The sequence below is a fragment of the Gossypium raimondii genome, chromosome 8 (genome assembly GCF_025698545.1).
Source record: "Gossypium raimondii isolate GPD5lz chromosome 8, ASM2569854v1, whole genome shotgun sequence".
NCBI lineage: Eukaryota > Viridiplantae > Streptophyta > Magnoliopsida > Malvales > Malvaceae > Gossypium > Gossypium raimondii.
Window position 1 is genome coordinate 829,567 of NC_068572.1, and position 17,852 is coordinate 847,418.

Sequence of the window (17,852 nt, forward strand, 5' to 3'; positions counted from 1 at the left end):
AATAAATCGTGACTTAATTCTAATTTGATTCATTTATTTGTAAAATTAACAAAATTAAGATTAAATTCGTAAAAATTACTTATAAATAATAAAATAAATTTTTAGTTACAATTTATTTAGTTTGACAATTGACACCAAATAAAATTATAAAAAAATAAAACGACAAAATAATTGACTCCACTTGCTCCTGTCATTTGGGCCGGCCAATTAAGAAAAAATATATTAGTGAAATATGCCACAACTTCCTTGTAAATTTATAATTTAGTCACTATACTTTTATTTTTAGAAATTAAATTTAGATTCAATTATTAATACTGTTAAAATTATTTTATTAAATTTATATTTGTTAAATGCCATTTTTATTTTAAAATATTACACCAACAAATTTAACAGTTTAATAAAGAGTAAAAAGACTAAATTCTTAAAAATAAAACTACATGGATTAGATTTTAAATTTGTGAAGATTATAGACACCTATGAAAAATTTTAACCTTTTGAAAATTCCAAGGTTACAAGATCGGTCAAAATATTCTTATCAAATATATAATCGTGTGAAGCGAGTCGAATATTAAAATATATAAATGGATTTAAATTTAAATTTAATTTGATTTGAAGAATTATTTTAATTATTTATATATTATAAAATATAAAACATATATCAATAATTATATGTAATTATAAATAAATTTTAATTCAAGCTAATCCGAATCAACTCTAATTTGGAATAAAAAATTTAATAATAATTAAAAATTATTTAAATTTCTTTCTTTATTTAGTTTTAATTATCCTATTAACTTCAAAATTAAATAATTCATTTGGTGTAAACAAAAAAATTCAAAATTTATATTATCTTTTTTATCTTTATAAGTAAATTTTATTCATATTAAAATTAAAATTTTCTTTTAATAATTTCACTTATTTTGATTATATTTATAGTACAATGATTAATTCTTAAAAAAAACTTTAAAAAATAAATGATAAAAAACGAATGGTCAAAAATATTACACTGAAGCTGCCACGCTTCGGTATCACAGACTCCACAGGACCCGACCCAGCTTTGTTTTTTTCTTATTGGTTTTATTATAAATTGACCCCTTAAATGTATCCTAATTTTGATATTAGTCCTTGAAGTTATTTTTGGTCAAAAATATACCTAAGCTATCAAATTTATCTCATTTTACCAAAATTTCAAAAAAAAAAAACTTATTTTACTCAAACAAAATGTACTGCATCTAATAAAATATCACTTTTTAATGGATGGTGTTATTTTTTAGGACAAAATTGATGGACTAGATACATGGTTATTAGAACCGAACTGAATTGATTGGTTGAATTGAGAATTTAAAAAATGGGTTGAACTGATGATTGAACCAAATTTCTCCATTTAATATATTTCAACTTTTATAATTTTTTAATAATTTATTTAATAAAATCAAATCAACCGGTTAAATCAATTGAACCAATCAAACCGAAAGCTAGTGGTTTGACCTATTCAACCATTAATCTGGTTTTAAAAACATTGGTTATATACCATTTAGTTTAAGGACTAATTTAGAAATTAAGATGTAATTTAAGAGCTAATTTACAAATAAAACCTTTTTCTTTTTCACTTACCCCATATCTTAAACCCCACACTCTTCATTAAAATTAATCAAAAAGTCATCACTTTCATCCATTCTTCCAAAAAAAAAAAATTTCATTAAAGAAAAAAAAAGCCCCAAATTCAAAGTCTTCCACTTTGCCCAAATCTATACTCTTTTAGCTCCTTGTTTTATTAATCGATCTGCTGGGTTGTTTTTTCTGCTTGGAGAGGTAAAGTAAATTCTGGGTATTTCTTTGATTTAATTTTCTGGGTTTCTTTTTGGTGTTTGTTTGGTGAAAAAAATGGAGGTAAAGTAAATTCTGGGTGTTTCTTTGATTTTTCTTTCTGGGTTTCTTTTTGGTGCTTGTTTGATGAGAAAATGAAGGTAAAGTTTAACAATTTATGGGGGAAAAGTTTGTTCTTTTAAATTTTTATGGATTATTTTTACCTCTATTATGAATTTAATGAAGTCTTTTTTTTTTTTTTAATTTTAATGTTTCTTAAGGCTTAATTTATTATCTTTTTTGTTAAAATTGAGTTGATCAGTGTGATATATGTATATTGAGTGTTGATTGTATATAATGAATTGTTTGGTTCCATTTTTGTGCTCAAAAACATGTTTTAGTTTAATTTTATATATTTTTTCAATTATAGAAAATTGGGAATTGAGATTGAAAAATTATATGCTTTGGTGTTTTTGGCCTTTATAGGTGATGGAAGATACCAAATCCGAGGCGCATTTAACCTCAGCCGCCGCTTTCGTTGAAGGTGGAATCCAGGATGCTTGTGATGATGCTTGTAGTATATGTCTAGAAGCATTCTGTGAAAGTGATCCGTCCACGGTATACATATCTTAGAATAACGATTCTCGTTTATTCGATATTTGAATGTACATTTCTTTGATCTTTGTTTGTTTTCGAGACTTACAGGTGACCGGCTGCAAGCACGAGTTCCATCTTCAATGCATTCTTGAATGGTAGTATAATCTGTTCCCGTTTTATTTTAGTTTCATGAATAGTCAATGGCTGAATTGTATGTTTTCAAGCTTGAATATGGCCCTATTTGCTTTTTGTTATAAACCAGTCGGGACATGACTTGGTTATTACTAAACCAGTCGGGGACATGACTTGGTTATTACTGAGTAAAATACCTGAATCTTGCATTCTTGAATGGTAGTATAATCCATTCTCATTTTATCTTAGTTTCGTGATATAATTCTTATCAGCATATGTGAATAGTAAATGGCTGAATTGTATGTTTTCGAGCTTGAAGGTGGCCCTATCTGCAGTAAAAGTACCATGGAGATCTTTGTATTAGGAGTCAAATTGCATTTTGCCCTCTCTATTCAAAAAATGGGCAAATTAGTTCCTGTATGTTAAATCAAAGCCCAAACTGGTCATTATATTAAACATTCCATCATTTTTTACTGTTAAAAACTGGTTCTTGTATGCCAATATAAGGTGCAAATGGTACACTATGTGTAATTGTTTGGTTATTTCGTTAACCATACCAGTTTTTAACGGGATGGAATTTTTTACAGAAAGAACCAGTTTACTCTTTGATCTAACGTATAGGGATAAATTTATACATTTTTTTAATAGAAGGGCCAAAATGCAATCTGACTCCTAAAAGTATTATCAAGTAAAATACCTGAATCTACCTGACTTTTAAAGCCGGGATATGCTGTTTTACTATTTTGATCTTGCAGGTGTCAAAGGAGTTCTCAATGCCCCATGTGTTGGCAGCCAATTAGCCTGAAAGATCCTACCAGGTCGGTATTTCATCGATTTATTAATGTTTGAGATTTCTTTTTTCCATGTATATTACATGCGAATGATTTTCTCTTTGCTTTGGCAGCCAGGAACTGCTCGAGGCTGTGGAACGGGAAAGGAGTTTTAGGTTCAATCCCTCTAGAAATGCAACCATATTTCGTCATCCAACTCTGGGGGATTTTGAACTACAGCATGTTTGTATTTCTTAGCATCATCATTTTATGATCGATAAATTTTATCGAACCCTAACCATTCTCATAGAGGGTTGGTTTTAATTGCAGTTGCCGGTCGGGGTCAATGATGCTGAGCTCGAGGAGCGCATAATTCAGCACTTGGCTGCTGCTGCTGCAATGGGGCGAGCACACCATATTTCGAGAAGGGAAGCTCTGAGGAATAGGTCATCAGCTCAAGGTCGTCGTCCACAGTACTTGGTCTTTTCTCATTCAAATGATGAACCCTCCTCGACTGGTCCCATATCTTCATTATCTCCAACTCAAAGTGAAGGAGAACCGGCCCCTCCGATCACCGTTGGATCTCCCTCCTTTCCTGCAAGAACAGCCGGGGAAGAATCTCCGGCATCAATTACTCTACCCTCTGTCCAAGCCTATCAGCAGCCTGCCTCGGCATCTAGCTCCAGCATTCTTTTGGTCAATGATCGAGGGAATTCCTCGAACACTAGGTACTTACTATTCTCTAACTCGATTCTCCTCGCTTTTTCGTTTATTAGGCAGTTAGAACACATTTTCAGCCTTTTTTTCTGTAAAAGTATCATGGAGGCCCTTGTACTAGGATTCACATTGGATTTTGCCCCCTCTACTCAAAAAATGGGCAAATTAGTCATTATTTGTTAAATCAAAGAGTAAATTTGTCATTCTGTTAAAAATTTCATTCACTTCTACTATTAAAAATTGGTCCTTGTACGTCGGCATGAAGTACATGTGACACGCCACTTGTCACTGTTTGGTTATTTTGTTAGTCATGCTAGTTTTTAACAATAGAAATGGATGAAAGTTTTAGCAGAAAGGACCAGTTTTCTCTTTGATCTAATGTATAGGGATTAAGTTGCCCTTTTTTAGGTAAAGAAGCAAAATGCAATATGATACCTAGTACAAGGGTCTCTATAATGTTTTTACCTTCTTTATCACAATAACATCTTCTATTTTACAGGACGTCGCCTAATAGTCAAGATAGAGCCGGACCTTCAGAATTCCAATCATTTTCCGAATCGCTAAAGTCACGGCTCAATGCCGTTTCAACGAGGTATCTGTCATACAGGGACATTCAAGGTTTTAACTAGTGTGATGATATTTTGAATTTTTTTTTCTTTGCATGATTTATTATAAATGCGCATTCTTTTTAGATACAAAGAGTCGATTTCGAGGAGTACGAGGGGGTGGAAGGAGAGATTCTTCTCTCGCAACACTTCCATGGCAGATATTGGTTCCGAAGTAAGGAGAGAGGTTAATGCTGGCATTGCAACAGTCTCTCGCATGATGGAACGTCTAGAAACCCGAGACAATGGAACCAACCCTCCTACCGTAACAACCAGTTTGGAGAACAGTTCTAATCAGGAACCAAATCGCTGTCAGATATCAGACACGAGTGAAGAAGCTCCTTTGCCCGACATCAGTGCCGAAGCTTCACGCGCATCAAGTTCAGCTTCCAAATAAGGTGTTGAAATTTTGCTTTAGATTTCAATATTTGCATATAGATTGATCTTTTATGTGATATACCTTTTCTATCTAAAGATGCTAGAAATTGACAATTGCTATGATATTGGTTCATGTGCTTATCATTTTCTCTGTAAAAGTAGAAGTATTATGGAGGCTCCTGTACTAGGAGTTATATTGCATTTTGGCTCCTATACTCAAAAAATGGGTAAATTGTCCTTGTACGTTAGATCACATAGCAAATTGGTCTTTATGTTAAAAATTTTATCCATTTTTACTATTAAAAATTGGTCATTGTATGTCAACATAAGATACACGTGACATGTCAGGTGTCAATTTTAGGTTATTTTGTCAAGTTATTTTGTCAGTCATGTCAGTTTCTAATAGAAAGAACCAATTTGTTTTTGGATTTAACATGGAATGACTAATTTGCTAATTTTTTCTAGTAGAGAGGGTAAAATACATTCCGACTTCTAGTACAGGGCTTTCATGGTTCTTTTACCTTATTTTCTCTTATAATATGTACTCTTAAATATTATTATCTTTAGTATTTCACATATGGTTATTTGATTTTGATCTCTTAGTCTTGTCATACAAAGATGCTTTGTTTTGTACTGTTGTCCCATATAAAGTATTTATTGGCAAATTGGTCTGTTTAACTATGCCCCAATTTCCAGAGAGGTACTTAAAAAGTTCTTTTTTGTCAATTTACCCCTTCCCTTCCGAATTGAGGCATGACCTTCCGAGAAATACGGTATCTCATTGTTGTATATATGTTTTCGAATATATATATTTTATCTGACATCTGCATTCGAGCCTAAGTAACATAGGTGATTGTATCTTGATGTTGCTCTGTGATTCTTAATGAACCAAATGTTTCCTTTTTCTTTTCAGATATGTTTTTGAAGGATGTATTCCAAATGCATGGAAGAGAAACAGTTGGTGACTGGGAACTTATTCAGAATAAAAAGATGCTGAATAAAAGTAAATAAAGTTATAATTATTCAGAAGTTAGGGAATCAGCAGATTTATGTAAATGTATAATTGTGACTATGTTTATTTTATAATTTATAAGCCCTTTATTGTTAGGTGCTCAAAACTGTTGAAGATAATGACATTCTGAATACTTGATTGAGCTTTTATAAAAGATTATAACATTTTGAACTATGATCTGAATTTGACAACATCTTTTACACTTTTATCTCTGAATTTGACAATTATTTTTCATACAAAGTTATGAATGAAATTTAATTGATCAGTGTTTGCCGTATGGCAAAGAAATAAACAAATGGTGACCCGCCAAGAGTACAGAAACTATATTCAATAATAGCCTTATCAAAATAGACAGAAATGAAACCTTGAAAACAATGCAAACAATGATAGAACTGCGTCAAATTTATTCAAAGTACTGTAATGTAAACAACTGGTTCCATCAAGTTGCTTCCAAAAGGGAAAAATAAGTTAACTCCAAATCCTTCAAACTCAGATGCGAAAGTTTATAACAAAAGCCAAAGCATTGGACCAAACGTTATGTTTTCGACATGCCGCCATTATTTAACCAAATGGAAAGCGAGTCCAGGTGCTGCTTTCGACATCACAATAAGGTTTTTTAAAGATCACCTCCGGCACTTGTTTTCCCACCAATCCATAAATTTGGCTTGTGCAGCCATTGTGTCCAACCTGTAGAGTTGATACGCATGATTTGCGATTTCTTGTCCAAATGTCCAACCAAAAACGGCTCCTCCTACGAAAGACAGTCCAGCACCTAACAGAAAAATAAGGGTTGAGAAAGCTTAAAGTAACTTCCATTTGTATTAAAACATTAGTTGAACCAAGTTCTGTTACCAACTTATAATAGCGGAAAACTTGCAACCTAAAAGTTATTTTGTTTCGTGTTCTTGTCTCCGGAAAACCCATGTTGAGAAGTTTAAAATAACTTCCCTTTGTCTCATAACATTAGTCGAACCGGACTCCTGACACCGACTTAAAATAGCAGAAAACTCAGAACCAAGCATGTTCTTTTAATGCACGAAAGTTAATTTTCTTCCAAGTCTTTTCATGTTATTGTATCCAGAAAACCGGGCTAAACTGTATTTTCTCCTTCAATATTATCTGTTTCTATAAACCGTAAGCTGTGGAACAAGCCGGACCATCCTAGTACTACTAGTGCCTTGAAACCAGCAAAGAAAGATACTGGTAAGACCTAGATAGGCCAAGAAGACACACAAAAACATACAACAAACTAAAGAGATTCAGTTAACATGGAGAATACTGAAAACACGAGAAATCATGAGTGCTGTCAAGGCCGGCACATTAACACTAGATGTGCCTCAGACCCTTCCGGGTGAGGCCTATTTGATCAGGCACATGACTGGTGAACCAATATGTGCTTACCTGTAAGGCAATGGGCATAAAAGAAAGGGCCCACCTGATTGAAATTCTCCTTCATTCTTTTATTTTCACTTTTTCATTGGATATCTACCTTTATTCATCCTGGTACTAGTCTCGGTATTTGAGTGTTCAACTATAAACATGGACCATAAGGAAATCATGCATGTTGACTAGTAAAAAAATGCATGTTATATAGATAAAGTAGACCACACTTCAGAGTTTATTATATGTCTTAAAGCTTATAATACGCACATATAGACACATGCATATATTGCGCTTTTTTTTGTGCCTTACGCCATTGACAACACTGGGGATCAGGAATCATTGTGAATGGTAAAACGGCTGGGCACTTACCATTGCCTTATGAACTTCTTGACTACCTATCGGGAAGCATAACTGAATTCCTTGTACTGTAATATATTCATATCAGCAGTAAAAGTACCATGGAGGCCTCTAGTAGCCAGATTGCATTTTGCCCCTTCTACTGAAAGAGGGCAAATTAGTCCCTGTATGTTAGATCAAATAACAAATTGATCCTTTCTTTTAAAAATTTCATCCATTTGTATTGTTAAAACTGGTGTGACTGACGAAATAACAAAACAATGACATGTGACATGCCACGTGTACCTCATGCTGATGTACAAGTACCAGTTTTAACAGTAGAAATGGATGAAATGTTTAACACAAAGACCAATTTGCCTTTTGATCTAACGTACATGGACTAATTTGTTCATTTTTTGAGTAGAGGGGAAAAAATGCAATCCAACTTCTAGCACAAGGGCCTTCATGGTACTTTTATCTCATATCAACTTAATTATGACACACTCCCCTAACTATTAAAGGAACCGAGATTTCAATATTCAGACCAAACCAGATTTCGACAATTTCATCATTATGAAACAAAAATACATATGCAAACAAAGAGAATAAGCAGTATACTACCATGTAAACTCTTCGAGTATTTCCAGGCAAAACCTGCAGTTGTGATAGCTCCGATAGCACTTCCGTATAAGGCGATGTTTGCTGCTTCCCTGGCAGTCTTCAACTGAAACAATAACCGGCATATGGTTATACCTTATGGAGATAATATTCAATATTTTAACAATAACCTCTAAATCCCCCTAATAAACTTTAAAATCAATTAACAAAAAAACCCCATTTTCACTATTAGTTTCAAGATTCAACATCTTAAGATAAATAAGATAAAATCACAAAGGGTAAAACTGTGTTCATATCGAAATAATGAAATTTACAAGCTTCGCAAATTAGGAAAAACCCATTAGTTCTAATATATAGACTCCCATGATGATAAAAAATTCAACAAGAACAAGAACAGTCAAAACAATAATAAAATTTGAATTTCTCCCAATAGGCTTAATACATAATTTGGTACCTGAATTCAAAATCATAAAAATTCAAACCTAATATATGAGCAATTAACTTTAATCAAATCAACCCTAAACCTGAATTAAACACTAAAAACCAACAGGAAAAAACAATCAAAAACGAACAAGGAATCAGTAAAAAGGGACTAATTTTGCTACAATCTAAACTAAATCAAAGAAACCCAATGCGAAAAAACAGTAGGAAAAATAAACTAATTCGACACGAGAATAAAATCGCATAGGGTACCAGTAAAAACTATTAAAATAGCTAAAAAAAACCTAAACTTGAATTAAAGGAACTGTAACACGAAAAAAGAAATATGAACTAAATCAAAGAAACCCAGTAAAGAAAACCCATAAAAAAAAACACAAAAATTAACAGAGAAGGGAAGGAAATGATTTACGGTGGGTCCATGAACCGGATCAGAAGCGATGAACTCGTTAACATCGGATTCAGACCATGAAGGAAGGGACTGTTCACGGCCGATGTATCTCGAATAGACATTAGTGAACGGAAATCGATCGGCCCAGAATTCTTTGTATTCATCCCATTGCTTTCTCAAGAACGACTTTGATGATGAATCTTCCATTTTTTTTTTCCTTCACCTCTTAAAAAAATCGAATTAATTGAACTCTCGCTTTCTCTCAGTCGAGATTATTTCCCTCTTAAAGATGGATGTTTGAGGGTTTGGGTACGGTACAATGGCGGCTTGGGCGTTTTGGTGCACTCACCAATCCTATTTTTACGTGTCAATTTTTTCTCTAACCATAAAATTGTGTTTATTGAGTTTTTCTTTTTCGAGATAATAAAAACAATTAATTAATTATTGGAATAATATAATTTTTTTTCAAAATAATATGAGAGATGCCTGAGAACTGCAAATTGATATGGCAATTGATGTGTTAAGATTTAAAAGAATGCATCTAGTATGTTTGAAATGGATAGGAAACTTTGGTACCCCAAATCGACAACTGACATGTTGATTTGGGATTCTCGTGACATGTCATGTTTGTATAAAGGGGTAGAGATTTCTTGTTGCCTAGGAAGTTCATATCATCTTGACTAAAGGTCGAGATTCCTAAACCTACCACATACTGGGTGTTTAAAAATCTCAATCTTTTAGAATATTTTGCATTAAAGTGAAAAAGAAAAACCGTGTGTTGTGGTAAAAAAAAATGAGAGTGAAGAGAATGACAAAAAGAGAGGAAGTTAATAGAGTTAAGATAATTTTGCCTAGAGGAGAAGGATTAATATTTTTATAAAGTTCTGAATCATATCTAATCCTTTTAAGATAATACATTGAACTACTTATAGCCCCTCCCCAGTCCATAAATAAGAGGATAATGTGTTTTAGCGCATTCGAACCCACATCCTCCTGCATTGACAACAATGCTTATGTCAGTCGAGATAAGACTCAATTGGCAAAAAATTGTAAATGTTATACATAATTAATGGGTTATCATTGTATTAATTGGTGGAACTAAGGTTTTTTTTCTTGGGGTCGAAGTTAGAATAGGCAAGCTCCAAGAAAAAAGGTAATAAAATTTTATAACGTAATTATATTATGGTTTTATAGTTTACGAATAGAATAAAATGACATTATGAGAATTTGTTTGTGACATAAGATAGCAGGGCTTTGAATTTGTGAAATATGATTGGTTTGAAATGATTATATGGTTTAAGGTTAAGGTACAATTGTAATAAATATAATGCTTTATAAATGTTTTGTGTAGAGAAAAATGGTCACGAATATTCGATCTATGAAAAAGATAAGAACTAAACAACAATGGGAGATTGTTAACATTTTGGTAAAAAATTAAGAAATTATAGGATGGGCTTGAACAACGATTACGTTGTTGCCCACATAATTGTTGTGAACATCATTATACAAAAGTTAATTTGGTCATGTTATGTTGGTTTCAGGTGGGAAATTCAAAAATATTGTTTTCTTAGAGAATCATTTATATACATCGAACATAAAATTAGGTTGGATAGTCTATGGTTGATGGTATCTTCTAACAAAAGAAATAGAAGAAAATGGTATGAGATCTTAATAGAAGAATTTGTGAAGGTCACCGTAAAAGATGATGCAAAGAGAACTTCCCAATTGATTACATATAACCATATCTGTAGTAGAAATCCAAATCCTCCTTATTGTTCATGGATGAGGAATTTATATATCGGTGTCGACTCTATTCCTAAATTTTGTAAGGAAATTAATCCAAATGATGGAGGTGCATAAGGTTATGGGTTTATATAATTAAGGAAAGGAAATCAGGGTTTAAGGTTTGAAATATATTATCTTGTATGGAAAAATCTGATTTTGTTATTATATGAAGTTGGTGTTTTTATATCATAGGGAAGTTATGATATAAATGAAAAATATCATTTATTATTTAATAAATTTAATATTTTTAAACTTTTGTGTTGACGGGAAATTCGAACTTATTTTTTGAATTATTATTATTATTTTGGGTTGCTATGGTTCAAGTTAGTTTTTAGTTCAAGTCAATTTTGTGTTTGGATAATTTTTAGTTCAAATAATTTTGGGTTCATACCATTCGGGTTAGGCTCGGGTCATTGAAAGTTCAAATCATATTGGGTTCTAAACACTTCTATATCTAGGGCTTTTTAAGCTACCATTTTAGTTTTGAACCATTCCGGATTCAACTCAATTTGATTTCAATTATATTTAAATTCGAGTTTACATTGTTGACATTTTATTATCAAATCAAGCTACTATAATCGAAGTTCTAGTTCAACAAATCAAAATTTCAAATTTGGATCAAAATTCAGGAATCACAAGCAAATGTGAAGGCGAGGGAGGTCATGCAGTGGCCTTGGTTTCCTGATAGATTTGTGATTTAGTCCCTTAAAATTTTATGAAATTACATATTAGTATGATAATAAAATTACATTTTAACCCCTAAATTTTTAATTAATCTCTTTTAACTCCCCTAAAACAACTTTTTGACTTCCCCAAAATCACAAGTTGAAGTTGCTTCTCATACACCAAGAGATGGAAATGCCAACGAAACCAATAGAATCTTATTTCCCAACCTTTGAAGAAATAATTGCCCAATAAAAAAGTATATTATTAGGATAAAATTAAAGAAACAAGAAAAAATAAAGAATAATTCTATTGAAAGCAAACAAAAGATGAAGAAATCTCCTGTTTGATTGTTTTGTGTGTATATATAACAACCAACAAAAATAGAGATTTTTATAAGATATTGATTTTCAAAAATAGATTTAAAACCCAAAGGGATTAAATTGAATAATAATAAGACATCATGGACTGGAAGCCAAATGTTGTGTTCGAAGAGTTTGAGGTGCCGACTGAATGGGTTCATGAGGTTGCAGACGACACCTTAATTGCATATCTACCAGGTCTTATTTCTTTTTCCAATTTTTCATGATTTATTTAGTTTTATTGTTATTATTACGATAAAAGTATGGTAGAGACGTTTTTATTAGGAGTCGGGTTGTAGTATACTACCTCTTAATTAAAAAATAGATAAATTAATTTCTTATTGTACGTTAGATTAAAGAGTAAATTAATCAGTGGTAAATGTAGAAGTTTTTTTTTGGGTATTATTGAATTATAAATTTTTGAGATGTCAAATATAAATTTTATCATTTATCAATTTATGATTTTATAATATTTGAAAGGATTAAATAGAATTTATTTTTCATTTGTTAGGAGCTAAAATGTAATTTTTCCTATATTAATTTTTAGTTTGATAATTGATAGGGGGAATTTTCAATTCTAGGGGTGACCAGGGCTCCTACTTGCCCCCTGTATCTGTCTTTGAAATTGATATTTTTATTAAAATTTTCATCAATTTCTACTGTTAAAAGTTGGTTCCTGTACGACAGCATGAGATACACGTGGCACACCACGTGTCATTGTTTGATTATTCTATTAGTCTTGTTAGTTTTTAACAATAGAAATAGATGAAATTTTTAATAGGAAAGACCGATTTGCAGTTTGATCTAATGTACAATGATTAATTTGTCTATTTTTTAGTAGAAGGGACAAAATACAATTTAACACCTAGTATAGGGGCCCCACAATATTTTTACTCTTATTATTACATATATGTTCGAAAAATAATTACTTTTTATTATTTAAAATATTTTTATGTACTTTTCAATTTTAAAGTTGTAGTATTGGCCCAAACAATAGCAATAAAATCTGTTTGATTAGATTCAATTATTAGTCTTACATTATGCTTAGAGTTGTAGTTGTAGACTTGATCCATATTTTCCAATTAGATTATTCTAAGTATCTATACTTTTTAAAATTTTGAAATTTCAGTCTTCACACAAATGATTGTTGTTAATCTAAAAACCAGATTTTGAAAATAACATAACTTAATGAATTTCACAAAAACTATATATGCTTAACACAGGAACTGATAGCTTAATTTAACCTCATCCCGAAATATTCCACAAAAACCATACTTTTAAAAGAAATGGATTTACCGATGAGGCATTAACATTGTTAGCGTAGGTCGAGACTTTGGGCCTTTAAATATTCAACTTCAAGTTCAAGTCCCACCATATATAATTATTATGTACGACTCTCCAGTCCCATTATATGTAGTTACTATTGTTTAATTATGTTCGATTATATTCCGATTCTTCATTCGTTTACTTTTGTATTAATTTAATTTTACTTCATAGTTATTTTAACATATGTTTATAGTTATAGTGGAATCATTTTGCCATGGTTATCTAAACTAGAGTTAGACTGGAAACTAGTTGGGGCAATAGGCTAGAGAAAAATTTTAGATTAGTTGAATTGAGAATCAGTATGAACTAATTCAACTGAGCTAAAAAAATCAATTGAATCAATGATTAAACCGACTAAATCAATTTTAAATAATATTATTTTTTAATAATTTATTTAATTAAACCAGTTGGACTAATTGGAATGATGATTGATAGTTTGATTGAATAAAAAAGCAATCCTAAAAAGCTTCATTTCAAACAAAATGTACATTTAAAAATATTAATTTCAGCCGATTGAGTCTTAACTCGATTAGTATGAATATAATGTCAATGCAAGAGGATATGGATTCGAGTGCACTATAGCGCATTATGCTCGTATTTATAAGTTGGGGAGATGCTATGAGTAGTTTTAGTTATTATATTAAAAATAATATATATGATAAGAAATTATAAAGATATTATTAAAAAAATTAAATCCAAAAAAGTTAAATTTATCAAGAGGATTTTTTTTTCTCATTGAACAGGGTTTAAGAAGGAGCAACTTAACGTTCAAATAACCAGTGGAGGATTCTTGAGAATATATGGAGAACGTTCACTCGGTGGCAACAAAATCAGCCGATTTTCTAAAGAATTCCCATTCCCATCAAACTGTGATTTATCCAAAATCAGAGCTAATTTCAATGGCGGCATGCTTCGCGTTAAATTCCCCAAATCCACCATCCAAGCCGATCAAAATCAACAAGCAAAAACATCTCCAGATCCAGATCCAGGAGCTCCGCCGTCGATGGCGGCTCCACCACCTGCAGGTTATGCTGATGCCGCATTGAAACAAAACGACGCCGTTCAACAAGCTCCTCCCACGGCGGATCTAAAGCCACACGCAGATGATGATGATATTGATACTTCAATGAAACGAAAAGATGCCGTTGAACAACAGGTTCCTCCTATGACGGGGATTGAAAAGGCGGGTAAGGGACTGACTCGTTCGAGAAAAATTGTTTTGGCTGTTTTATTGGTTGCGGTAGTTGCTGTTTATGTTAAAAATGTTTTAACGAGTATAATTAATTAACTCGAATCTAAATCCGAACCTGAACTCGAATATTGAACCTTATACTTTAAATCTTGAATTTGACCTTTTGATTTAAGGTTTAGGGTTTAAGTTCGAGTTCGAAGTTCAGATTTAAAAAAATTATCAAAATTATGTATCAATTACATAGAAAAAAATTATTAAAATATCATTAAATAATTAGATATAAATATAGGATGACATGACGTCGTTGTTTAATACTATCATTTCTCTATAAAAATATTTTTAAATATTATATTATTACAATATATATTAGATCAAGGATGGATATGTCGAAAGTTACTTTCAAGTTGGACTAACACATAACCATTTTTGTTACCTTCTCGAAAGATACGCTTAAGTGAATTAAAAGTAATATTTTGCGAAAGTTACGATTTAGTTCATATGCTTTGATTTGATCAATTTTAGTTTATATATTTTTTGAATTGGTCAATTTTAGTATTGACCTAAATAATAGCGGTTATTAGTTTTATACTATGGGTACGGTTATAGATTAGCCCATATTCTCCAATCAGATCATTGTTAGACGCTATACTTTTCAAATTTTAAAATTTAGTTTTAACAAAATGATAATCATTAATCCATTAATTGATTTTTTTATTAAAATGAGGAAATAACAAGTTGATATAGCATTACAGTTATGATAACATGTTTGTTGTATCGTATTTTGTTGTATCGTATTTTTGGAAATAGCGAATTTAATTTAATGAATTCATCAATTATTGTTTGGTCAGAATTTAGACTTAAATAATATTAAAGACTACATCAACAGGTAATATTCTATTTCAAGATTGATAAAATTTAGTTTTCTAGCCATTAAAAGTCCATATCTAAAATCTCAAAATTGAAACTCAAATTGAATTTTAATTTGAACAATCTTATTATAACTTCCGATCATATTTACTCCTTTTGACATAATGTCTAAAACTATTCATAGCTCCTCCCTAATCTATAAATAAGCGCACACTCGAACCCACGTCCTCTTGCATTAGCAATAATAGCCGTACCAATAGAATTAAGACTTAATCGAAAAATTAAATCTTAACTTAAATATATATTATTGTGGCATATGTTGTTGAACATTAAATTTGATTAAACAGAATGATTGAATTTAAATTTTAATAAGAAAATAAGAATATTTAATTTACATTTCAAAACTTTATGAAAAATTTGACCGCATATTTTGACATAAAATTATTGGTTGTAAAGGGAATTAATTAATTAAATTATTCTTAAATTCATGCTATCTTTTGTTAACTATTATTCTTTTTCCTTTATCGAACTCCTTTATCAAAAAAGCTTCGCAACGTGTTTTTCCTTTCTTTGCTTCCTTTTGTTAATACAGTGTACATAAGAGAGGACATCAATGAGGAGATTAAGGTGATATTGTGGAGGGCAATTCACTCGAGGTCGAGAGTCGGAATAAGGATAAGAGAATAGATTAATTGAAAAATATTCAATTATAGTTAAAAAATCGGTAAAGAAACAAGTGTTAATATATATAGAGGTATTTGGATTTGGTAATTTATACCTACTTGGTACCTAAATGTTTTTTTTGGACTTAACTTGTACCTAAATTTGGAGACTGTTGGATAGGCGATGTATTTATCTACGGTTAGCGTAAAAACAGCGGTAGCGGTGATATTAGATATTGTAGCGTGAGACCAAAAAAATAAGAACTAAACACACCGCACTAGAGGTAAATATACATCCAAAAGGGCCCTAAGTCAACTTAGTACTTTTTTTTAGGTGCTTGACTAATAACGTTAAAATAAGTTGGCGTTGAACTAATAACCAATAGCTTGATGACATACAACCATTACTATTGGTCGTCAGTGTCATATTAGCACCACATCAACATATTTTAACAGTGTTAGTCAGGTACTTAACAAAATATTAAGTTAATTTGTAATTTTCAAATTTAATTACCGGTTAGATAAAAAAAATAATTTAGATGCCAAATAAGTATAAATTACCAAATTTTTAATACCTCTATATATATTAACCCAAAAATAAATTTATCGAAAACACATAATACAAGGACCCATTTATACAATTTCAACATAATTTCTTAAAAGAATATATTATATAATATTTTCATTCAATGCAATAAAAACAACAAAAGATCAATTATTCCATTTATATAAACTAAATAATTTATATTAAAAAATTTATCTTTATTTACATTTGGCATTTCTAAGTTGAAAAGTGCTAAGATTTCCCTTTCATCAAATATTCTATTGTAGCGTTGTTCTTCTCTAATTGTCTAGAAACTTCACAAATTAGAGAATATTTAGATGCTAAATTGTGTACATGTGTTACTTCTTTATATTCTTTGCCTATTTCCTTGGCTTCAGATTTTCCAGCAAACTCAATAATTAATTCTCTGCATTTTATAGGCCTGTCCTTTAAAAGATAGATGTTCATCACAAATTTTAAAACTGTTCTATATCCAAAATAAGGATCGAAACTATATTTAAAAAATATGTATCCTAAACTAAAATTATAACTATTATATATATACTAAACTCTAAAACTCTAAAACTCTAAAACTTTTATATATATATATATATATATATATATATATATATATGCACGAATAAACTATAATAAGAATTAAGGATATCCGAAACCATATTTAAAAATAACTCACAACAATTTATTTGACGAGTTCACAAAAAAATTGTTTAGAGGAAAATACATATTTTAAAAAGTAAAGAAAAAAAATAAGAGAGGTTAATATGGTATACTCAATATTTGAATTTGACTTCAATATTTAAATTAGCACATGAATTTTCTCAATTTAATACTTGAGTTTTTTTTTCCAATTAATCGCCTAAGTTTGGTTTAAATGTTCAATTTGGTATATAAGCACACTTAGATCCAATCTCTCGGTCCCCATGGAAAGGAAAAAGAATTTCACATTCTTCTTTTTGAGAAGGGAGCATTAGGAAAATCTATTGATTGCAGCTTTCTTTGGACCTTCAAAAAAAGCATGAAAAAAAAAACTCGAATAGTACAATGCCTCTATACCCCAAAATGAAAGGAGAGATCTCGTAGTTATTAATTTATGAAGATACGTTGTTAGGAGCTTCATTTTATTTTACCATTAAGGCCAAACCTAAACATGTGTTTAAGAGATCGCTGCCCATACACTGATAAGGAATATATGGATTATCTAGATTAGAGGAGCGGTGATGGTCCCCCCTAGGACCATCCAAATCGCA

General features: G+C 30.9%; 3 protein-coding genes across 4 annotated transcripts; 2 read left to right on the plus strand and 1 right to left on the minus strand.

Annotated features, from left to right (window-relative positions):
- The first annotated feature begins 1,645 nt into the window (after nucleotides 1-1,645).
- On the plus strand, nucleotides 1,646-6,191 carry LOC105790039 (E3 ubiquitin-protein ligase RHF2A). Of its 2 annotated transcripts, none has more exons than XM_012617427.1 (9): nucleotides 1,646-1,812; nucleotides 2,293-2,424; nucleotides 2,512-2,558; nucleotides 3,291-3,353; nucleotides 3,440-3,548; nucleotides 3,636-4,033; nucleotides 4,522-4,614; nucleotides 4,715-5,025; nucleotides 5,919-6,191. In XM_012617427.1, the coding sequence occupies exons 2-8, from the start codon at nucleotides 2,296-2,298 to the stop codon at nucleotides 5,022-5,024; spliced, it is 1,149 nt and encodes a 382-aa protein (XP_012472881.1). In that variant the 5' UTR covers nucleotides 1,646-1,812; nucleotides 2,293-2,295; the 3' UTR covers nucleotide 5,025; nucleotides 5,919-6,191. The 2 variants fall into 2 exon arrangements, with proteins under 2 accessions (XP_012472881.1, XP_052490264.1); XM_052634304.1 differs by lacking the exon at nucleotides 1,646-1,812 and adding an exon at nucleotides 1,947-1,967.
- A 210-nt stretch (nucleotides 6,192-6,401) lies between these two features.
- LOC105790040 (succinate dehydrogenase subunit 6, mitochondrial) lies at nucleotides 6,402-9,506 on the minus strand. Its single transcript, XM_012617428.2, has 3 exons — nucleotides 9,205-9,506; nucleotides 8,358-8,460; nucleotides 6,402-6,789 (listed from the first exon to the last, which is right to left on the minus strand). The coding sequence occupies exons 1-3, from the start codon at nucleotides 9,388-9,390 to the stop codon at nucleotides 6,641-6,643; spliced, it is 438 nt and encodes a 145-aa protein (XP_012472882.1). The 5' UTR covers nucleotides 9,391-9,506; the 3' UTR covers nucleotides 6,402-6,640.
- Nucleotides 9,507-12,042: 2,536 nt separating this feature from the next.
- LOC105790041 (uncharacterized) lies at nucleotides 12,043-14,805 on the plus strand. The gene is made up of 2 exons (XM_012617430.2): nucleotides 12,043-12,191; nucleotides 14,063-14,805. Exons 1-2 carry the CDS (start codon nucleotides 12,095-12,097, stop codon nucleotides 14,605-14,607), a joined length of 642 nt encoding a protein of 213 aa, XP_012472884.1. The 5' UTR covers nucleotides 12,043-12,094; the 3' UTR covers nucleotides 14,608-14,805.
- Nucleotides 14,806-17,852: the final 3,047 nt, after the last annotated feature.